General features: G+C 56.2%; 1 protein-coding gene across 8 annotated transcripts; it reads right to left on the minus strand.

The window, feature by feature from the left end:
• On the minus strand, positions 1 to 23,455 carry PCDH1 (protocadherin 1). 8 transcript variants are annotated; one of them, XM_086412118.1, is made up of 6 exons: positions 23,274 to 23,455; positions 13,906 to 14,768; positions 8,742 to 10,937; positions 3,204 to 3,423; positions 2,225 to 2,263; positions 1 to 1,095 (listed from the first exon to the last, which is right to left on the minus strand). In XM_086412118.1, exons 1-5 carry the CDS (start codon positions 23,311 to 23,313, stop codon positions 2,238 to 2,240), a joined length of 3,345 nt encoding a protein of 1,114 aa, XP_086268244.1. In that variant the 5' UTR covers positions 23,314 to 23,455; the 3' UTR covers positions 1 to 1,095; positions 2,225 to 2,237. The 8 variants fall into 8 exon arrangements, with proteins under 8 accessions (XP_086268244.1, XP_086268241.1, XP_086268243.1 ...); XM_086412115.1 differs by lacking the exon at positions 2,225 to 2,263; XM_086412117.1 differs by lacking the exons at positions 2,225 to 2,263; positions 23,274 to 23,455 and adding an exon at positions 15,884 to 15,999.

Raw genomic sequence — 23,455 nt, forward strand, 5'->3', positions numbered from 1 at the left:
GTTGCAAATCAGGCAGAAATGGGGACATCATTCCAAGGTCCTTATATACAGACACTGCATGACCAGTGGGGAAGGGGGGGCCCCCAGATGGGACCAGGCATGGGCATGTGGCAGGCAGGTGGGCCGGCCCAGGAGCAGTACAGGAAGACAAGGCCTCTGCCCCACTCTCACCCCCATCCCCACCCCACCTTTGGTAACAACAGCCCTTCGGGGAGCGCCTGGTGGTTGAATTTCCTCTGGGAGTTCCCAGGGAGGGGGGCTCCCCAGTTCAGCCCTGCTGCAGGGCTGGAATAGAGGCATCCTATCCCCGCCCTGGTCAGCCATCCGGGAAACAATGAGTTAAAAGTGTGCTACCCACCCTTGACTCCACTATCTGCCCAAAGTAAGGGGGTGCTCCCTGGAAGTCGAGGGAAGGGAGCCTAGTCATCAGAGAGGAGCCCTCTTGGGCATCAGCTGGGAGGAGCCCCATAAAGGGGAAGAGGGGGCTCCCTAGGGTCTGGGGGATGAAGTGAAGGGAGAGGACCTGGACCCTGCATGGGGGAAGGGCCAGCGTGGTCATGAGGCCAGTACCCCACCCCCCACTCAGGGCCCTGGCCAGGAGGTCCACGCTGGAGGAGTCAGGAGCGGGGACCCTGGAATGGGCCCACCTGGGAGCTGGCCGGCGACTGGGGAAGGGATGGCCGGCCGGCCAGAAGGGGGCTCACAGGTAGATCTCACGCTTGGCTGTCTGGGCAGATGCCGGTGTGGCTGCAGGTGGGAAGTCCGAGGTCTGGGTCAGGGGGATTTCCTCCAAGGTGGCCGAGTCCTTGCAGGAATCATGGCTACTGTGGGAGAAGGCACTGTAGGAGGGCAGGAGGCGCACGGGGGCCGTTTTGGTGTTCCGGTCTTCCGGGGGGCTGGGGCTGCCGGCGCCCGCAGGCTCCTGCCCTCCTCGGTCCTGGTAAGGCACGAAGGTGGAGAGTTTGAGGGCGCTGCTCTTGGTCCGGCGGCTGGGAGACGACTGGCCTGGCATCCAGCACGTGTCGGAGTGGCCAAACTCGCTGCACTCGCGGGTACAGGTGCCCGTCATGGCGACATCAGGCAGAGGGCGCAGGTCTGCAGGGAAGAAAGGGGAGGGTCCTCAGGCAGGGCAGCCTTCGAGGGCTCTGCTCCATGGCCTCCCAACAGCACCTCCACTCTGTCTTGGAACAAGAGTGCACACCCCTTCCTGCCCACCAAGCTCACAGGCACACACACCCTCCCACCATCCACGGCGTGTACACTCTCACACACAGCCTATCCTTAAATAGACACCTCCCTTCTTCCACCCTCACCCATCCTCCAGCTCTCCTCTCACACACGCACTGTATCTGCCCTCAGACAGGTGCACACACAACCCATCTATGCACTCTGTCATCTACCTCCAGACAGGCTGACACATGCACACCTACCCTCAGATAGGGATGAGGAAACCCCTGTCCTCATTACAGACACAATCTCTTTCTCCCTTGTCGCCCTCTTCCCCCCACACACCCATAGCCTTCCCTTCAGATAGGCATGGACGCACAAACCTACACCGGGTATCTCTATCCTCAGACAGAGGTGGGCACATATCTTCCTTCTGAGCCCCCTTAAGCCTCACCATGCCCCCAGCTGTCCTGAAACCCCACCCCAGCACAGCAAGGCCCCACTACAAAGCCAGGGGTTCCCATAGAAGCACACACTCACATAGCCACAAGCACGCTCATGCAGCCCCACCCCGCCTTACTCTGGCCCCTACAGCAACCACCATCCCTGGCCTTGCCCCGGCTCCCTGCCCAGAACACCCACGGGAACAGGAGTTGGCCGCCTGACATCAGCAGTAGCCGGTGTGGTTGCTGGGCAGCCGGGGTCTCTATGGGAACGGCTGGGCCTGGAGCACTTCCTGTCACAGTTGCCCCCGTCCTGCCCTCTCTTGGGGACAGCACCAGGCGGTGACCTCCCCGCCCCCCGCCAGGGACATGACTGAGCAGCACCACCTGGGGTGGGGGCTCCCCTGGCACCACCCACCCTGGTTTGGTCTCCTGCCAGTGCAAGGTGAGAAGGGGACAGCTCTGTCGTTAACCCTCAAAGCACCCAGGCTCTTTAGCTCAGGGCAGAGTGGGGACCCAACATGGCATGGAGCAGAGCACGGGCACTGGGTGGGCGGGGCTGGGTGCTGGGCCGAGTCCCACAGACCCCAGACCCCAGAGCAGCTCCCACATACCTGGCAGTCCGCCTCAGGGCCTGCTCCTGCCAGCCGGCTCTGCGCGGGCACAAAAAGGACGAGACGGGCGTGAGATCGCACATGGACGGGCAGGGTGGGGAGAGAGGACACTCTGAGACCTGGGGCCTGGGAGGTCAGACAACAACCTGTGCCCGCGGGGTGAGGTGTGGAACCTTTCATCTTTTGGGGGGCTTCGGGACTTCGGCTTGAGGGAGGGGGCGAGACCTGAGGAAAGCTCCAAGCTGGAGAGTCTGTCTATCCCAAGGGCAAGCTGATTTAGGCTCCCCACTGTGGGCCACCACAGATGCCTTCACACAGACACGCATTGCATCCATACATTCTGACAACACATCCCCCATCTGTCCCCATACTGCTCCTGCCCAGACCTCACTTCTGCCATCACTCTCCAAGCCTCTCCCAGACAAGACTTTCCCCTTCCCAGCCCCACCACTCCTCTCCTCAGCCAAACCATCTCCTGCTCCCCCGGGGACCATCACACCCTTCTCTGGGCTCCTTAGAGCATCCAGGGTCCCTTGAGCATCCTCAAGGCCCTCTGACCCTCATTACATCAAAAGATTGCCTCAAGGCTCCCTCACCACTGTCTGAGCCCTCTAGCCCCCATTCTTGGGGTCCCTGTTCCCAGGAAGCAATACAGAGTAGTACTAAATGCAAAGTCTTTGGAATCAGAGAAGCCTGGGTTTGAATCCTTCCCAGCTTTGTCACTTCCTGTATATGACTTTGGATAAGTGACTCAACCTCTCTGCGCCTCAGTTTTCTCCACTGTAAAGTGGGCACAATAAAGATCTCAAATCAGAGTGGTTATGCAGATTCAATGAATATATGCCAGAAAGCACTCTGCACAGTGATCACTGCTGACCACAGAAGAGCTCAAGAGATGGAGGCTGTTTTGTAAGGTCTTGTCATCATTTTCAGGCTTCTACTCATTCCTGGGGTGCCCGACCATGCCAACTCCCCTCACCGTTCTCGGGGTGCTCCATCTCTCCTATGCTGCCATCAGGGGTGGTGCGCTCATAGTGATCCTCAGGCAGAGCCAGGGGACCCAGTCGGGGCCCTGACGACGACTTGCTGGATGGCGTCTCAGACTCCTCCAGGCCACTATCGTAGTAACTATGCTGGGACGGGTCCTGGAGCTCCTGAGCCTGGCTGGTGGCGGAGAAGGTGACGCGGCGGTGAGGTAACTGCGGGGAGAGGAAATGTCACTGCTGGCCAGCCAGCCTGCCCCACGGGCCCACCACCACACCAGGCTGCAGCCCCAGCCAAGCCTACACCCAGAGCTTCTAGTCCTCTAGGCCTCAGCAGCAACCAAGAAGAGGCCCAGCCCCCCAGCACAGCACAGCCCCCCAGAAAGCAGACACCTTCATAGAGGACTGCCCTTCATTCTAGGACAGCTCCCAGGACAGCCAGGACCACACACTGGAAGTCCTAACACAGCACAGGCCCCAGTGTTATGATAGCCCCCAGGCCAGCAACGATAAGCCTAATCCAGTACAACCACTTGTTAGAGCACAGCTTCCCAGTATTGGCACAGCCTCTCTCATTCCAGACAGCCAACACCAAAATAGCACAATACCAGCCAACTCCCCTAATTCCAGCATAGCCTCTAAACACCAGCAAGCCTCCAGTTTCTAGAACAGCTCCCTGAAAGCAGGACACACTCCTCATTCCAAAACAGCTCACCAATACCAGAACAGTTCCCTAATTTCCAAATAGCAGCTTCCAGACTCCAGCTCCTCACCTGTTTCATTGCTCCATAACTTCCTACTGCCTCCATCCAGTGGGGTTGCTAACGGCTTTCTGAGCTTCTGTTCCTCACCCCTGGTCTGCAATGCCCCCTGGTCTGTAATGCCATAGGCAGGACTCCCTGCTGAGTCCTCTCCCACTCAGCCCCTGTCCCCACTTGTTCCCCTTCAGAGAGGCCTGGGAGTGGAAAAAGGTGGGAAGGAAGAAGGAAAAGGAGCCTGATAACAAATCAGGGCACCTTGGGGGTGGGGTGGCAGAACAATGGAAACTCCCCAGCCCTCCATATCAGGAAACAGTATTACTGGAGAGGGCAGGGCCCAGGAGGACCTGGGCATAGGAGGGGGAGGCGGCATCCATCAGGGATTCAGAAGACTGGCTTCAGATGGAGACTCCTTCTAGGAAACAGGAAGGAGCTTCTGGGAGGGGCTGCCGGCTTGGTGGATTCAGGATTTAGACTGGGAGCTGGGGTCGGGGGAGTGCAAAAGTGACAGGCTGCTCCCAGCCAGCAGCTCCGTCTGCCTGCCATGGGTTAATGATCATCCCAGGAACCTGGCAACCTCAGCCTGGAACTTGGCACAACCAACCAAGCACCCAAACACCCACCTGGGACTACCACTGGTTCTCCTACCAACCAGAAATTAGGAGTTGTGGAGGGTGAAGACCAAGGGCCCCTGGAGGCCAGGGGTGGGAGCAGCCCATGCCCAGGCCCCTGCTGATGAGTCTCCAGGTTCCCTCTAATCCTCTGACTTTGTGCTGCTTTGTTCTTAAAACTCTCAATAGGAGGTTATTGAGATGGAAGGTGGTCCAGGTTTGCAGACCCACCCTCCTGATACCGTAGACACTTTGTGTCCCATTCAAGGCAGCTGGGGTGGGGGAGGGCGTCAGCACAGGGAGCTGCCTGCCCACCCTGCCTCCCACTCCATCTTCAGGCACAGGCAACCCTTCTTGAGATCCATGTCGGGATCCAAAACACTGAAAGGTCTGGGTGATAACAGACAAGATCTCCCAAACTGACCTGACGATAGGTTCCAGGAGCTCTGGGAGGCACAGAGTAGCCCGGCTATCAAATGTTTTTTTCTTCACAGTTTTCTTTTTAGACATTAGCCAGCAGCTCTCCGTCCCTGCAGAACCTGTGCCTGGTAATCCAAGCTGCAATCCTGCCTCCTGGAATACGCATTACTTGGTCTTTTTCTATGATGCTTTTCTTTAAAATGGAGGGTTGGGTCATACTCAATACTAAATATTCCCTATAGTTCTATGACTATCAAATTTTAAAAAGTCTAGGGACTTCCCGGCAGTCCATTGGTTAAGATCCCACACTTCCACTGCAGGAGGCGCAGCTTCAGTCCCTGGTTGAGGAACTAAGATCCCACATGCTGTGCAGTGTGGCCAATAAATAAATAAATCTTAAAAGCCTATGTCCAAAATCTGTCTCAAACACCCCAGTCCAGAAGTTCTAGACACTTCCTGGATATTTCTAGTTGGTGTCCCCATGGACCCTTCAGATTCAACGTGCCTGAAACCAAATTCTTTTTCTTCAGTCAGCTTCTGCATGGGCAATGATCTTACCATTATCCCCCTTATCCAGACTCAGAAGGATGGTATCTATCTGGAAATCTTGGTAACTCTCCCCTCACTCCCCACCCCTACCCCACATCCAATTATTCCTTGAGTCCCGTGGGTCTTTTCTCCAGAACGTCAGCCTGATCCATCCATCCATTATTCCCTTTGCCACCATCCTTGCCTAGACCTTAGGGGTTCAGTCCTGTACCTTCACCTCTACCAACTTAAATCCATCATACACTCCAGTGAACTTTCTAAAACTCAGTTCACCCCAAATTCAAGAGCTTTCAGGGGCTCCTATTTTCTCTAAGGAACTTTTGACAAGGCATCTATGTCCTCTATAGCCTACACCTTCCAATCTCCTGTTTCAGCTCCCCACTCCATCCTCCATTCCGTTCAGAGTCCCCTCTCTGCCCTCTCCCTGCCTCCAGCTTGTTGACACTCACTCCTGCCTCAGGGACTGGCTCAGCCTCCCATCCATCTCCTGCTCCTCACTTCATGAAGAGCTGGTTCAGGTGCACATTTCCCTCTCAGGAGCCCACTCCCATGTCTTCTCATACTACATGCCTCAAAGAAAGGGAGGGGACACCATGGTCAAATAAATGTGGAAAACCCAGAGTTATACAAAGCTTAACAGTTTCTCCTTTCTTGCAGAACTTTGTAGAGCCTTTATTAGGTTAATCTGAACTTAGTCAAAAAGTGCATAATGGAAAATAGCAGACTCTGGCAACCAGATCTCGCGATGATTTGAATTTGACTCCATCGCTACCTGGTTTTCATTTCTGTAAAATGACCTACTCACAAAGAGTTATGAGCGTTGAATGAGCTAATTCACATAAAATGCTTAGCATGGTACGTTGCACCTGGTAAGGACTCAAAAAAAAAAAAAAGAAAGCGAGTAGTGGCAGAACAAGTTGGGAAAAGCTTTTCTATGTGGCATTCTCACTGGCGAGAAGCAACACCAAGATTCCGAACTGCCTCATCTTTTCACTTGTATGTCTTGTAGAAATATGACCATTTTTCCCTCAGGGTCTAGCACAGTGCTGAGCACACAGTAGGGATTCAGCCTATGTGTTTTGATGATAACAGCGGTATCATGACTTGGTTATGTTCAAATGTGCAGTGTGGCTCCATCCCTGGGTTGGTCTGGAGCCGAGTAAAGGATAATCCCTCAGACTTCGGAAAAGAAAAAGAGATGAAAGAGCTACAGGAACAGAAGAATGAGGGAGAGGCAGCGGCAGCAAGGAGAGGAACAAGAGAGAAAGGATGATTGGTCAGGAGCTGCCGGAGGCCACCCGAGAGATGCTTACTCGTCCAGGAGAAATGAGATGAAACCAGATTTCACTTCCCCATGCCCCACTCCTCCAAAACCCCCAGGATTTTCACTTTGGGGGTGCTCCAGGGCGTTGGGGAGTTTGTGGACCGAATCAGAATAGAGAGCTGGCGCCTTGGACCTCCTGGGAGTGTCTCAAGCCTCTTCAGTTACCATGGACACAGGTTGCCTCTGGCCTCAGAGACTCCCCCAGGACCTGAGTCCCCTCACTCTGACTTTAGCCTCCTCCTTGGGCACAGCCAGCGACAGGGCAGACCCAGGAGAGCAAGAAGTGAGAGACGGAGAGAGAGAGAGTGAATGAGAGCTAGCAGCTAAGGGTGGCCAGAGCAAGGAGCTGAAGGAAGGGAAGGGAGAGGGCCATCTAGGGTGCCTCAGCCCAGGTCCGGGGACACAGAGCAGGTCGGCCCACGGCACTGGAGGATTCCCTCCCCTCTCCCTGGGCCCGCCCTCCCGGCAGCCCAGGCTGGTGACCCTGGTGGGAAGACAGGGCAAAACAGGCTAATTGCTGCGTGTTGAGTGGTACAGGGATGAAGAGGCTGGGAAAGGGACTTGGGAAGATCTTGCCTCTAGGGAAGTTGCCTAGTATAATTAAAAGGTTCTGTGCCTTTACCTGAGGCAGCCAGACTGCACTCCACCTACCTCTACCAGCTGCTCTGGTCTGAGCTCTATTGGGAACTGCTCAGTCTGCACAGAGGGGAAAGGTCAAGTCTTAGTCAGTGGAGAAAGGTCAGGACTTGGGTGTCTCTCCACCCACGTTCTTGATGAAGGGCATCATTCCCAGGGAGGCCTCACAAACATGAGGGGAGGTGGACTTCCCTGGTAGTACAGTGGGCAAGACTCTGTGCTCTCAATGCAAGGGGCCCGGGATTCGACTCCTGCTCAGGGAACTAGATCCCACATGCTACAACTAAGACCTGGCCCAGCCTAAAGAAATAAATATTGTTTAAAAAAAACCACTAAAAACCACAAGGAGAGGGATACACTGCTGGACACACTTCTTTTTGAAGGGTGCTTCACCCAGACATGGACTCGGTCATGGTCATGGGTTGGTGGGGGGGAAGGTGATCAATTAAGATACGGTTGGCAGAGAGGTGCAGGTCTGGGACATGGGGAGGGACAAAGAGCAGGGATGGGGACACTGAGGCAGGACCTCCAGACAAAGGTTTGTTTCCAGTCTCTCTCACTTCTTCTCTCACTTCCAGGAAAATAAGAAACCAAAACTCCAAAAATAGAGAACTTTATTATCAGGGGGAAGTGTTTGGGATGGGGGAAGAGGAATGGGGGGCTCAGCCCAGGAGTCTGGGGTGGGGAAGAGGGTAACACACAGTACACAGAGAAGGCACAAAGGGGGGCCCCCCTCCCTGACAGAGTCCCCACCTGGTTACCCACCAGGGCCCAGGTCTCCCTGTTTCCCCTTCAGAGAAGCACCCATGGCTGGTCTCAGACAGAGATCCAGGTTTGAAGGAGACTTAAGTCTCCATTTCCCTCCACGCTTCTGCCTCCAAACCCTTCTGCTCCCCTGCCCATCAGCCCCCACCTGCAGCACCCAGCATCTGGTCCTGTCCCAGGATGTAACAAACCACAGGCCTCTCCCAGTGGGGAGGGGCAGTGGGTGGGGGGACACAGAACGCACCCTCCATTTTCACTGGGCCCAGCCCTCCAAGCCTGGGTGAGGCAGCAGGGTCATTGCCGGTCCCAGCGTTCCCTGACGTTTGGTTCCACCTCCCACCATTGCCTTGGGCTGGTGAGCAGAGCAGGTTCAAGACACCAGCTCCGTCACTCCCACACCTCGGTCCAGATGGCCCCATGGTAGGGGTGGGGTGGGGGCTGGGGCGTGCTGAGCCTCAAGGGCTGGCCTACCTGCTTGCTGGGGTATTTGGGGGGGTTGGTGCGGTAGCTGTAGTCGGAGTACTGCTCAGAGCCCGTGGACGTCGTGTCCCCGGTGCCCACGAATGTGTTTGCAGGCGGCAGTTCCTGCACCACCTGGTGCTTCTTGGAGGCGGAGGGCGACTGGGGCTGCAACTGGATGGAAGGCAGTGGAGAATTAGAGCGATAGTGGCGACCCAGGTCAGGGCTGCCTGGTGGGTAGTTGAGGGGCAGGTGGATGCGTGGACTGTCCCCGGGGGCGTCGCTCATCAGGTTGAACTTGAGAGACTTCTGCAGGCCAGTCTCATCCTCATCCTCCACCGGTTTCACAGGCTTGGGAGACTTGCTCTTCTTGCCCTTGCTTTTGTTGCCCTTGGAAACTTTGCTGCTGGGCTTGGGGGCGTACAGGTCCTTGGTCTCCTTCTTGCCAGCCTGGTAGCCACTCTTGGCCTCCCGTTGCCGGCAGTAGCGCACGAGCACAGCCAGGGCGATGAGCAAGGCCACGGCCACGACACCAGCCACCACGCCAAAGAGGATGTTGCCGCGCTGCTTGGAGCGCTCATATTCTGGGTCCCCGGCGATGTCAATGTCCAGCGGCGTGTCCAAGCTGTGGCCCAGTAGGGTCTCGAGCAGCGTGCGGTTGGCCAGAGTCTCGTTGACATACAGGTGGACCAAGGCTGTGCCGTAGCGTGGGGGCTTGCCGCGGTCACTGACCTTCACGACTAAGCGGTGCAGCCCATGGTGGCGGCGCTCAATCTCCTTCTCCAGGGTGATGGCACCAGAATGTGACCCAATCTGGAAAAGTCCATAAGGGTTGCCACCAGCAATGCTATAGGTCAGCTCAGCATTGACACCAGAGTCAATGTCCTCAGCTGTCACCTGGCTGACCGTCTCACCCAGACGGGTCTGGGGGGTCAGCAGCCGGTGGGAGGTGTTAGAAGGGGCAGTGATAAAAGGCGCGTTGTCATTCTCATCCAGCACGTTGATGGTGACACCAACATAAGCTGAGCGAGGTGGGACACCACCGTCCACAGCTTTCAGTTGGAAGGTATAGGTGCTTTGTTGCTCCCGATCGAAGCTCAGGCTGGAGAGTATGGTGCCCGTGCCGTTCTGGATAACAAAGTCACCATTGTCCTGCTCCACCGTGAGCTGCACCCGTGCGTTCTCCCCCTTGTCCCCATCAATGACAGTCACCATGCCCACCGGACTCAGTGCCGGCATGTTCTCCATCACCGAGAAGTTGTAGCCACTCAGCATAAACTTGGGGTCGTTGTCATTGCAGTCCAGCACGTTGACGAGGACGGTGGCTGTGCCCTGGAGACTAGGGCTGCCCCGGTCAGCTGCCACCACCTTCAACTCATAGCTTTCCCTCTGTTCCCTATCCAGGGATGTCTTCACCCGGATCTCTCCAGTTTCAGGTGAGATGGTGAAGAGGCCCTTGGCAGCTGGCTCAGGCTCCAGAGAGTAAACCAGCTCAGCATTGGAGCCCGAGTCGGCGTCACTGGCAGTGACCTCGGCAACCACTTCACCCGGCTTGTTGTTTTCTGGGAAAGCGACCTCAGTGACGCTCTGGGTGAAGACAGGCGCATTGTCATTGACGTCCACCACCTGCACCTTGAGGGAATTGGTGCTGGAGAGTGGCGGGTTGCCAGAGTCCACGGCCACAATCTCGATGGTGTAGTCTTTGACCTTCTCATAGTCGAGCGGGGTGGTGGTTTGCAGGAAGTACTTCTTCTTGCTGTCACTTCCCGTCTCGCTGGCCTGGCGAAGTTGGAAGGGCACATCGCCTGCTACCACACAGGTGACAGCCGCATTCTCTCCCTCGTCTCTGTCAGATACCTGCACCAGGGCCACAGCTGTCTCTTCCGCCACATCCTCTGAGATGTTGGCCATCCCGTCCTGGTGCGTCACCAGCCCTATGCCACGGATCTCGATGGTGGGTGCATTGTCGTTCATGTCCTTCACAGTCACCACCACCTGGGCTCGGGCACTCTTGGGGTTGGTGCCACGGTCCTTGGCAAGCACCGAGAAACGCAGGGTGCTCAGGTCCTCACGGTCCACGGGGCCCTGCACAGTGATAAGTCCGGTGTTCCTGTCCAGTCGTAGAAGGCGTCTCACGACTTCAGGTGCCTGGTGGAAAGTGTAGTCGATCTCTGCGTTGGCACCTTGGTCTGAGTCGTTGGCCTTCACCTACAGGGCAGGGGTAGAAACGAGGGAAACAGGGCTGGGTTAGCTTGGGGATAGCAAATTAAGGGACACCAGGGCTGCCTTTCCAGGGAGCACAGCAGACATGACTAATCTAATAAGGCAGCCTTTCCAAAAGCAGCACGTGTAAGCCCTGCCCTTTCCCAGTTCCTGACACTGTAGCTGATATTACTGATCTATTTCCCTGAAGAGCACAGATAACAGCCCACAAATCCTCGCTGGTGCTGCAGGCTAACTACTAGAGATGGGACAGGGCAGAACTGAACTCTACTTATCATTTCTATACTAGTCCACCCAAACGTGGGGATGAGGGTCCAGCTAGCAGCCAGGGTAGCCCTTCCACCCAATTTAACTGACCTTCAACCCTTCTGAAGAGCTGGGAATGTGTGAGTAGTAGAGCTGGTGTGTATGTATGGCGTATGTGTATAATAGGCATGCATGAACATACACGTGTTGTGACTATGTGAGAAGGTATGTGTGTTTGTGTACGTGTGTGTTTGTACATGAATGGAGACCCACATGCCCACCTGGAGGCCACAGGTGAGGGGACTGCTTTTTTTGAAAACAGCCAGATAGGGATGTGGGTCAGAGGGAGCCCGCCAAGCCAGGCCACTACCCTTGTCAAACCGGGGAAACCTGTTTCAAGTCTCTTCTCCTCCCAGGTCTGGTGCTGGCTAGGCACCAACTTGAGGAATCCGGCCGAGCCTGCGGCCAAGAAGGAGGGACTGGTGCAGGCCACAGAGCCTGCTGGCAGCAGGCTGGGCTCCCAGCATCAAACAACGAACTGCCTGTCCCTCTGCAGTGGGCACGCCCTCCTGCGCCGAGGCCGACGCGCACCCGGCCCAAGTCTACACAAACACGGGTGGTGACGGAGGAACAGGAGCCAGGTGGGAATGGCCATGAGGGAGCACCGGTCAGGCAGAAACATGCGATCTAGAGTTAGGTCACAGCCCAGCAGAATGCGTTGGCAGTGTGTGTGGGGAGATGAGACCAGATGGGTGCAACTAGGCAGAGTCTCTGGGGAGCAGAGCAACAGAGTCTTATGTTCAAATCCCAGCTCCACTGCTTCCCAATAACGTGACCTTGGGCCAATGATTTAACATCCTCGAGCCTCAGTTTACAAATGTGTAAAAGGAGGATAATAATAGAACCTATTTCACAAGGTAGTGATGAGGATTAAATGGGATGTTATTGGTAAAAATGTCTAACACTGCCTGGCACGTGCCAAGTGCTCCCTAAATACCATGTATCTCTCTTTTTGTTTATCCATTCAGCCATCCATCCATTCACCTCTGAAAATCAGTGCTGACACTCTATGGGCCACTGCTAGTGTCTTTCCTTCCCATCAGGATTTTTTTCTGACAGTAAAGACACATGGGTCAGGATTCCCAACTGCTTGATCTCTGCTCACTCCTCTAACAGTTTCTCTTCGCCCCTCCATCCCCTCAGTCTGTCACCAACTTTTCATTATGATTCCCACTGTCTGCTTCCCTGTCTCTAGCTTGGTCACCCACCTCCTTATCCGCCTTTCGTGCCAGCTTACCTCTCTCTCTGACTCTTGACTTCTGTCTCTCTCTCCCATCTTGCTCAGTTCTTCAGCCTCTTTCCCACTGCTGGTTCTCTCCTATCCTCTCTTTTCTGCTCTATCTACCTGTAGCCTCGTCTATGCCCCATTGTCCTGCTTCATCCCACTTCTTGACTCTTATACCCATGGGCTCTAAAGTCAAACTGTTGGACGTGGCCAAGGTGGGATCTGAACACATCAGATGGGTGACGTGAGGAAAGTTTCCTAATCTCTGTGGGCTCAGTTCCCCATCTGTAAAATGGGATAATGCTTACTTGGTACTATGGGGATTAAATGATATAATACACAGAATGTATTCAGAACAGTGCCCAGCACCTAGGCTATGATTAGTCACCATCCCCGACTGTCTGTCTCCCTTCTCTCTGTCTTTCTTCTACAGATTCCAGTCCACCAGCCACTAAATAAAGGTCCAAACTCCCCCTGTGCCCTGCTTCAGTTTGGGGATGTAGAAGGAATGGTTTCCCAGAACAGCTAACGGTGTGCAGGGCAGTCTGAGCCCTCCTCAGCTCCCTCACATCAAAGACAGACAACTTCAGCCCATGGGGAAGGAGAAAGGCTCTGGGGCTGGCAGGAGGCCAGGGCTGAGATGACAGCACGAGATACACCCACCTGTCTGCAGGGACGCTTTCTTTGCTCCCTCCCAGGCCCTGGCCCCGCCAAGCTGCCCAGCCCCTGGGGCAGTTCCCACGGAAAGGGGTGCTGAGAACTGCTACAGAGGCCACCAACCCCCCAACTGTGCCCAGCACCCCATATCCATGGGTGCCCAGTGCCTAGGGGAGGAGACAGATGTATAGATATCTGAGCACAGTTTCTAGAATTCTGAGGACTCACCTGGCTAAAATGATTTCATTTGACTGTCAGGGATGGGCAAAGGTAGGCTGTGGCTTTCAGCCTCGGGAAACTCTCATCTGGCTAACGGGCCCCTGGTTGGGAAGATATTCCCATCTCTGGAGAGAATCTACTTGGACAAAAGGCGATTCATTTGTTCAGCTCGCTTGGCTGGGGAGGAGAATGTCATTTGACTTGGGAGGGGGTTTCACTTTGCAGAGGTTTCTCCAACTTGACTCCGCCTCAGGGATGGGGGATCACTGTACTTATGCTGTGTCACTGTCACGTAAATAGCTTGACAGAGGAAAGTCACTCCCCTGCTGGGGTGTGGTAGGAAAGTCTCACCAAGCAGGGGCTGGGAAAAGAGATCTCGCTGCAGTATTTTGACCGTTTTGCCCTTAAGTGAAGGGAATTCTCACGAGGTTGGGGTGGGCTCCCATTTCTAAATGGAAGTCAGCCACAGGGTAGAGCAGGGAAGACGTAGGGTACAGTAGACCCAGGGTAGAGTGGGTCACCCTGACAGATGGAGGGGCCTCTCACCTGGATGACTGAGTGGCCTATGGGGCTGTTCTCAGACAGCTCAGCCTCGTAGGACGGCCGCTCGAACTTGGGGGCATTGTCATTGGTGTCGAGCACGGTGACCCGAAGCAGGGCGCTGCTGGCACGTGGGGGGTTGCCACCATCCTGCACCTTGATGGTGAGGTCGTAAGAATCCAGGCGTTCCCGGTCCAGGTTGCCCATCACGATGAGCTGCGGCTGCTTCCCCTCCTGGTCCTCTGCCACCTGCAGCCCAAATAGCTCCTGGGCCTCGGGCCCCACCTGCAGCTCATATGACGCCACACCGTTGGGGCCAGCATCTCGATCCGAAGCCACCGGGATGGAGAAGAGTGAGCCGATGTTGGTGTTCTCGGGGATGGGCAGTGTGATGACTGGCGAGGCGAAGTTGGGCGTGTTGTCATTGATGTCCTGAACCTCTATCTGGCCCTCCAGCAGCCGGGGGCTGCCATTCTGCACAAGGTCCGTGATAGACACCTCAAACTCCAGGATACAGGGCTCACCAGGGAGCTGGTTCTGGCATTCACGGAGCCCCTCACGGTCGATAGAGGTCTCTGTGGTAAAGATGTCGCCCGTCTTGCCATCCACCCGCAGGTACGGAGCGCCCACCTCTAGTTTGTACAGGTGGCCCACGTCGGGAAAACCGTAGTCAGCGGCGAGGCTCCCGATGAGGGTATTGGGCGGCTGTTCCTCAGCCACCTTGTACACCACCCGAGTGGCATGGCCCGGGGACGGAGCCAGCAGCAGCAGCAGTGCTAGCAGCAGGGTGGGCAACAGCAGACGTCGCTCCCCGGGGCCTGGGCTGTGCCTCAGGGGCCCCATTGGGGCAGGCTCCAGAATCAGGAGAGCTGTAAGGGGGAGAGACAGAACAGAGTGGTCACCTGGGAGGAGAGCCCAGGCTCTGAGGGCTGCCCAGAGCCACCCCCAACTCCCCCTCTCCCACCCACACACTGATCTCCAGGAGAGAGAATACCGATTCCAGGACCCAGAACCCGGAGTCTCACCCACAGCCCAGCGTAGCAGCGGTGTCTGCTCCAGCTGGAGGAGCCGGTAGGCGCCGGAACAGGTCTAGAGCAGTTCCCGCCCCTGGAATGCCCGGACCCACCTGACACTCCCTCCCTCCCTGCTCTCTGCCCAACACCTCCTTCTCACCAGCATCCTGCCTTAGTCACCCATGCTAATTACCCTGATACTGAGATAGGGAGAGACAGCAAGTGCAAGGGCGAGACCTGGAGCCCCCCACCCCCTGCCATGAACACAGTAGGAGAGAGACGCAGGAACCCTCACATTCCCCAGACCCCAATCATCACCACCGCCCACGCTGAGGGCCGCTCAAGTTGGCTGCAGGCAGAAGGGATGACGTCACGTTCCTATCCCTTCTGAGATGCCAAGTCAGTGTGCGCATGTGAGGTAGGACATCTCAAATCCTCTTCTGACACTAATCACCCTGCTAACCAGGATGCCCACCCCTACAAAGGGCCAGCTTGAACAGGGCCCCAACCGAGGCTTGCAAACAAGGTTGAGGAATAGGGGTTCTCCCTCCCCGACCTCCTTGCAAACACACATGCCCCTGAGCATGGACACCTGTGTGTACACACACAGCTCCTCCGCCCTCGCTCTCCATGGGGGCGGTGGGGAGGAGAGACATGGGCAGGTACGTGGAAGATAGCAGACGTCAATACTGGGGTCAGGGCAGTCAGTGGTCAGAGCTGACTAGCCCTGGAACTGGCATTGGGAGCTGCCCTGGCCCGTCCTTAGAAACTAGGAGTCCAGCAGGTCTAACTGGGATTGGGCTGCCGATGACACGAGCAGCCTTGCCCAGACCACTTCCCACACGTCTGTTCAGTCTCCCAGTGTGTATCTGGCCCCTACCTCACACCTGGCCCCTCCCGGCCTTAACCGGTCCAGCCCCATCTCGCATCTGCCTCTCCCTGCCCACCCCCAAATCCTTCCAGTGAGAGACCTGTATGCCCCAGCCAACCACAATCTGCACCGCAGTCACGACAGCAGCTTGCTGCTCCTGCTGGTCTCCTCAGCTTTGAGCTGTGTGTCAGCAGACTCCAGCTCAGTACCAGCCTTGACTACCTCCTCTTCTCCAGCACCACCACACCACAACCAGCCCTGCTTTGCAAATCCAAAGTCTTTGGCTTGGCATCTTCAACAGAGGCTCAGGCTGGATCTCCTGTCCCCAGCTCCTTGCCTGCCCCTGGAATAGGTGCCCCGCACCTGGAAATCCTACCAAGGCCCTGTGACAGGCCACACCCACCCCACTAAAGGCAGCCGCTGGTCACCCGGGAAGCCTTCCCAGCCTCTTCAGCCCACAGTGACCTCTCCTTCCTCCAACTCACAGCCACTTATTGTGTGTACCAATCCCTCGGCAATGAATCACCGTGCAGCCGGGGACACCGCCCGCCTGTGTTATTCAGTCCCCATATTGTGCATCTAGTCCTGTGTTTTCCACCTCCCCAAGCATCCTGAAGGAAGGGACAGGGCTCCCTGCATTCATCCCCTTCCCAGAGCTGGGCTCACTACAGTGCTCATTCATGCTTTCAGGGAACATTTATTGGGTACTTAAAATGTTCCAGGCTCTATGGAACACAGTGGAACATACTGCTCTATGGGCAGTGGAACACAGATGCAGTCTGTCGTTGTGGAGCTCACCATTCTAACCCATGACTGGTCGTCACTTTTGTTGGGTTGTACCCATTTGACAGGTGTAGGGCAGCAGGATGGAGAGAGCAGGGACTGTGACATCAGGCAGTCTGAGGCAGACCCCAGCTGCCCACGTCCTGACCATGTGAGCTGCAGAAGTTGATTTAGAGCCTCGGTTTCCTTGTCAGTAAAATGGGAATATGACTACCTCTTTCCTAGGGAGTTTGAGATCATATGGGCTGAATGCCTAGCACATGGGCACTCAACAAACGCTCCCTCAAAGCACTTACCGATGTAGTTAGGTAGCTGTTTGGGGAATAATTTGTGAATGGTTTATCTTTCTGTGAGCAGAAACTAAGAGAGCCTCTGCTTTGTTTACTCGTATATCCATCCTGAGGGCCTCGCCCTGGACCCTGCACACAGTTGCTGCTGCTGCTGTTTAGTCGCTAAGTCATGTCCAACTCTTTTGCATCCCCATGGACTGTAGCCCACCAGGCTCCTCTGTCCATGGCATTTCCCAAGCAAGAATACCGGAGTGGGTTGCCATTTCCTTCTCCAGGGGATCTTCCTGACCCAGGGATTGAACCCGGGTCTCCTGCATTGGCAGGTGGATTCTCTACCACTGACCCACCAGGGAAGCCCCCCGCACAGCACAGTGGGTGCTCAGTCACAGCTAATGAATGACTGCGATTATTTTAGCTAACCTATCCTGGAACTTGGTGTGTGTTCACTGCTCGTCCTCACCCACTTTCTCCACTCCACTGAGGACTCCCCGGGCTCTGATCGAACCCTTCTTGTGTAGGTTAGATCTCAGCAAATGGTCATTGAATGCAGATTCCTTGCACAAGCAAAGCCCCTCCCTGGTCGTTTCTCCCACTAATAGGCTCAACACATGTGAGGCTGTTATCAGATGAGTAGTGTGTGTTTGTTCCCAGCTGCAATCTTAATCTCTTTAAAGGAGAGAGGAATTTATCTGACGCTCTATTTGGATCCATCCTTCAGCCATTTCCCCTCTCCGCATGGACCTGGCACTGGGCTCATCCTACCATCGAGCCCCAACCCAAACACACCTATCTCCAAAGAACCTCATTCCCTTCTGGGCACCTTATTCTGCCCTCCCTTGCACAGCACACACACTATATGGGATCACTGTGAGCACCAACTCCAAGTCTTGGCTGGGTGGGGCTTAAACCTGACAAAGAGGAGAAATAAAGCAGTGACAGCCTGCCTCCACTCACTCTCTCCAGATCAACCTTTTGGAGTCACATCCCCCTTAGTAAATTTTATGAAACTACATGGCAGATTTTTCCAAGAAGAACGAATGTTCACAAATTTTGGCTACAACTTCAGAGGTCCGTGGTCTGGCAGCGTCAGGGTGACTTTGATTTGTAGCTGCTCTAAGAGCTACAGATTAAGCACCAATCTCGGGGGCTTTCTTCCCCATCTCAGGTCACAACCAGGGGCTCTGACCCCTCAGGCCTCCCAGGCAGCACAAACATAGCGTGTTTGTGACACATTCTCCCCACCTCCCGCCTGCCTCCTAATACTCATACACATTCTCTCACTCTTGCTGTCACCCGTGCTCAGTCGCTCAGTCACGTCAGACTCTTTGCGACCCCGTGGGCTATAGCCCACCAGGCTCCCCTGTCCATGGAATTTTTCAAGCAAGAATACTGGAGCCGGTTGCCATTTCCTTCTCCAGGGAAATCTTTCCCACTCAGGGATCAAACCCACGTCTCTTGCATCTCCTGCAGTGGCAGGCAGATTCTGTGCCACTGAGCCACCAGGGAAGCCCCCCTGTCACCCTTAGGAGTCAGGAAAGGATTGTGGCATCTAACTTCTGATTGGGAGGAACACTAAAAAGGAATATCCAAGGCAAGGACGGTTGGGGGCAGGGGGAGTTTCCAGGGGTTGGGAGAGGCTTGCCCAGAGTAGGATCAAGAGCTGAAGAAGGCTAGGCTCTTTAAGTACCTGAAGAGTCCCTTTAAAATGAGTACAATCTGGTCCCACCCTTAGGAATTCTGATTCTGGAAGAGGGGCCTGGAGAAACCCCCCAGGCAGCAAGGTGGAGGCAGCAAGGGTCTGGAACCTTCTGGGAACAACCTTGAGGTACTCTAGGTCTTTGGAATTAAGAATGAAGTATAATTTCTGTCATCACCTTTACCATCATCATCTCTAACACTCCCAGAGATTCTACTACATTTACATCCATTTCCCATTTAATCCTCCCAATCCTCTGAAATGGGTCCTGTTTATTATTACATGGCTTCCCATAGTACATATGATAAAACTGAGGCTCAGAAAGAATAACTGCCTTAGGTCATAGAAATAGTAAGCTGAAAAGTTAAAGTGAAGTTGCTCGGTCGTGTCTGACTCTTTGCAACCCCATGGACTGTAGCCTACCAGGCTCCTCCGTCCATGGAATTTTCCAGGCAAGAGTACTGGAGTGGGTTGGCATTTCCTTCTCTAAGGGATCTTCCCTACCCAGGGATTGAACCTGGGTCATCAGTATTGCAGGCAGACACTTTACCAACTGAGCCAACAGGGAAGCTCCTAGTAAGCTGAAGAGTTGGGATTTGAGAAATAAGAATGCCTTCCCACATGAGTTGAGAAAAGGCTGGATGGAGGAAGAGAAATCAACAGAAATCACTGGTTGCTATGTACCCCCCCTCCCCCAACACACACACACACACACACACACACACACACACACACACACAATCCCTGGGTTGCCAAACCTGCAGGGCAAGGAGTGAAAGAGAAAGAGAGGGTCTAGGGTTCAAGGACGGAAGGACGCCAGGCCTCCCTGGATGCAGGGAGAGAGAACAGAACAGCCAGGAGTGGCAGTGAGGCAGCCCTTCCTACTCCTGCTCCCACCATCCCTGAACTTTGTCCTGGTGGTTGGTTACAGGGAGTCATTAGTCCCAGACGGCAGCCTCTGAAGCCATTAGTGCCTTATCTGCCCTTGCCCAGGCACTGGCTGCCTTCCCGGCAGGGGTGTCCCCACCTCCACCTGGTGACACTGGGAACCCAGGACCCTGAGCAGTCAGAGCCTCAGGAGGGTCAGTGACTCATTCTTCTCAGGCTCCACGAGCACAGTGAGGTGGGAGGGCAGAGGCCAGGGAAAGCCAAGGAAAATGCCATCTGTGTCAACATCTGGGCAGGAAGAAGGACGGCTGTGGGGGTCACCTGGAACCTTCATTGCCAGCCTACCTCGGGGACCAGGGGCCATTTCCTCCTGAATGCTGTGGCCAGAGAGGAAACATACAGGGGCAGATGTCACAGCCCCAGAGGCCAGGTCAGCTGTGACCCCCACCCCTGCAGTGTAACAAACAGCCACCACCACTGCGGGCACAAAACACCAAAGGACAAAGCAAACATCTGGGAAAGGAGGGCAAGCAAGCTGGGCTGTATGGGGTGGAGCTGCTCAGAGGCTTCCCACAGTGAATAAGTGCACAGCCCTCAGCTCCTCTCCCTTCTCTTTCACAACCCTCTATTAGCCTCTGTGGAGTTTCCAGGCACCTGCATTCTTGAGTCAGATTGTCAGAGTTCAAACTCTTGTTCCACCACTTGCTAGCTGTGTGACCTTGGCCAAGTGACTTTACCTCTCTGAAGATATTTCTATATTGTGGAATGGAAATAATCCTGCCTCTTGAAATTATTTGGGAGGATTAAATGAGAGCTGATACATTAAGGTCTATTGTAAAGGAGTGATATCTTTCTATCTAAATGGAGCATTTCATTTGCAGCATCAGACACACAGTAGGTGCTCACTGGTTTCATCAATAAGTGAACAAATCCCTTGCCAGCTGGGAAGACCTATGAAGGCAAGGGTAGTTGTGTATCTTACTACAGTATTGCATCCTCATCACCCACCATGGGCCTTGGCAGACAGTAGGAGCTCAATACATGGTTGAAATAATCTCTGCAGCACCAACTATCCTCTCTTATGGTAGGGGCAGCCCTCACCCCATGTGAGGATCTCCTCCTTCCCCATCTCCTCTCCCCAGCCCTGACTCCTGCTCAGCTCCTCCCTCCATCCTCCCAGACCCTCTCCTGACCCTTCCACCCACACTCCGAAGCAGTTAGCTCACCATCTCTACCTAGCCCAGGTCCCCTGACCAAGTAGCCACAGCAGCAGAACCTCTGCCAGCAAGACGCCCCTTTCCAGCTGAAATCCCTTTTGGGGGTGGGGACTAGGTGGGAGGGAAGGGGAGAAACTAAATGCAGCCAGAACTGAAACCAGACCTGCTCCCCTGCTATCCTGCTCAGCAGTCTCTGGAGGCCCTTCTCATCCCTCCCTCCTCGATCCACTCCATGCCCTGGTCTAGTTATAATTACAGATCTCAATCCTCCGAGACCCCCACATCAAGAAAGTAACACTTGCCCCACCCCTAACCCCCACACACCTAGACCTCTGGCTGTCACAAACACCTCTGGGCGCCCTCTTTCCAGGCAGCTACCAAGGGTTGGCTCAAAGCAGGTAATGGAAGGCCCTCGGCGTCTTCCGGCACGACATCCTAGACTCAGCCGGACAGGCCGGAGCGGGCAGACCCCAACCTACACCGCTGCGGTCAGCGGGCGCTCGCGGCACACACCCTGCGCTCGGGGCATCTCCTCCCAGAGGACACTGGAGAGTGTCGGGGGTGGGACAGCGGCAGTTCCTCCAGCATCCCCGGGATCTCTCGGCCCCACCCCACCCCCACCCTCACCCCCGCGGCGCCGGGCCTCCCCGAGCCCGAGGCGAGACGCGAGTGCGGCGCCGGGAGAATGCGCCTCACCAGCGGGCCCCAGGCGCCCCCTGCCCCAGGGGCCGCCGCCGGGAATCCCTCCTCCTCCGCACTCCCGGTCTCAGCCTAGGGACCCCCACAAGCCGGCGTCGCCGAGAGCCGCGCCGCGGGCGCCGGGAGGGGGCAGGGAAGAAGCCGGCGCCGGAATCACAAAGCGGCGAGCCCGGCCCGGAGGAGAAATTCTCGTAAAACCGAGCCTCTCGCGGACAGCAGAAAAGGGGGCTTTACCCTACTCTCAATCATGAAAGATGTCAGAGCCGCCCCGAATATTTCCTGCTAGAAGGAATGGTCGCCGGCCACTGCTGAGAAACAGAGGCCAGAAGTCTGGGCTCCCGAGGGTAGGTGGGGGGAAGGAGTGCGAGTCCTTGTCGCCTGCCAATTCTGCTCCTGCGCGTGCCGCGCGTGCCCTCCTGGTCCCAGGGCCTCGCCCGCGCACACGACTCTGGCCTGCAGCCGGGACCTGGCGCAGGGGACGCCCAGGTGTGAGAGAGACACAGGTGTGTGGGACCCAGGTCTACTGGGGATCCAGGTGGTTCGGAGAACGCAACTGAATGGTCCGAAGAGGGTCGCAAACACTGCCCAAGGTTGGCACCCTTTGCAAAAGGGCCTAGTGCCCCGGAGCTTCGGGGAGGCGGGGTGGCGCGGCCTGCCAGGTCCAGCTTGTTCCGGGAATACCCAGCCGGCCGGCCCGGGAGTGGGGGTGGGGGAGGCGCCGGCGGGGAAGCTGGTCCGGCCAGCCCGCCCCTAGGGTTCCCGCCGCCGATATTTACACTGCCTGTATCGTGATAAGGGGAAGGGACGCTAGGGGCTCTCCCGGCGGCCCGGCAGCTTCCCAGGACGGAATCTGGCCTTTGAGGGAGAGGGACAGAGCGCGTGTGTTTGTGTGTATACCCCGCAAGGTGTAATGTGATATTGTTGGTGGAAGGTGTGTGTGGAATCCAGTGTTAAGATGTGGGAAGCAATAAACTGTGTTTGTGACCGTGAAGCGCTGTTGTGGGTGCCACTTGCTGTGTTAGGGTGTATGCCTTCAAGGCGTGTGCGGAAACACTGGGTTCTGTGTTTATGGGTGCAATCGAGGGGTGCAAGCAAGACGCGTTGTGTACCTGTGTTCTGGCCAAGGAGTGTAACATAATTTATGTTAGGGTGTGTTCCTTAAAGGAATATGTGTGTGTGTGACTGGGTTTTGAGTGTTCATCTGGCTAACTGTGGCCGTGACACTCCTGTTTTAGAGCACGAGATTGCCTTTGTGTGTCCAAGTCGCCGAATGTCACCCCCGGTTGTGTTCTATTGCTTTGTAGGACCACAGGTTGTGTGTCCGTGCCGCTGAGCGTGCAGGCGCTGAAGCGGATTCTCAGCTAGTGACGGTGCCCCAGCGGGCGCTGATGTGCGGGAGGTATGCCTGTGTGCACATATGTATGTATGTGTGTACATATGTCCGTGGTCTGGCCCTCCGGGTGCCCGCGGGGAGCTGGACGCGCCTGAGTGATCCAAGCCGGTCGCCCAACAAGTGTGTGTGCTTGTGGATGAGGGTCCTTGCTTGCTACGTCCTCGGGGAATGCCCCCCCAACTGGGGGCTGCGCTCTTGCCCCAAACCATCTCCATCTCTCGCGCTCCCGGAGCCCCCTTATGCTCGCAGCTCCAAGCGCACCGGGGTGCAGGGCGCCTAGGCTGGGGTCCAGTCCAGCACTCCCTCTCCTCGCTTGGCTTCTTGCGGCGGACCTTGGAGGCCAGGGTGCCCCGGCCGCAACCCCCACTCCGAGCTTCCAAACGCCCCCAATTCAACCCCGGCACGCGGAGCACCGACTGGGCCCCCGTGGCCTCGCTCGGCCGAGCGCCCCTCCCTCGGCTCCCGCCGGCCATGGCCGCTCACGGGCGGGAGCCACCGCCGCCTCCACCGCCACCGATCCTTACCCGACTCTGGGCAGCGCCGGCCGCGGGCCCTGCAGTCCATGAGCCGCCACCGGCCCCGGCCCGGGCTGCGACTCAGCACGGCTCGGGCTGGCGCTGCGGTTCAGGCTTGGCTCCGGCTGGCTTTGCGCGCAGCAGCCCCGGCGGCTTCGCGTCCGCGCCGCGCTCCCGCTCCCGGAGTGTGT

This window comes from Bos grunniens, chromosome 7 (assembly GCF_055505025.1).
Source record: "Bos grunniens cultivar Pamir isolate PY7600 chromosome 7, Bosgru_T2T1.0, whole genome shotgun sequence".
Classification (NCBI taxonomy): domain Eukaryota; kingdom Metazoa; phylum Chordata; class Mammalia; order Artiodactyla; family Bovidae; genus Bos; species Bos grunniens.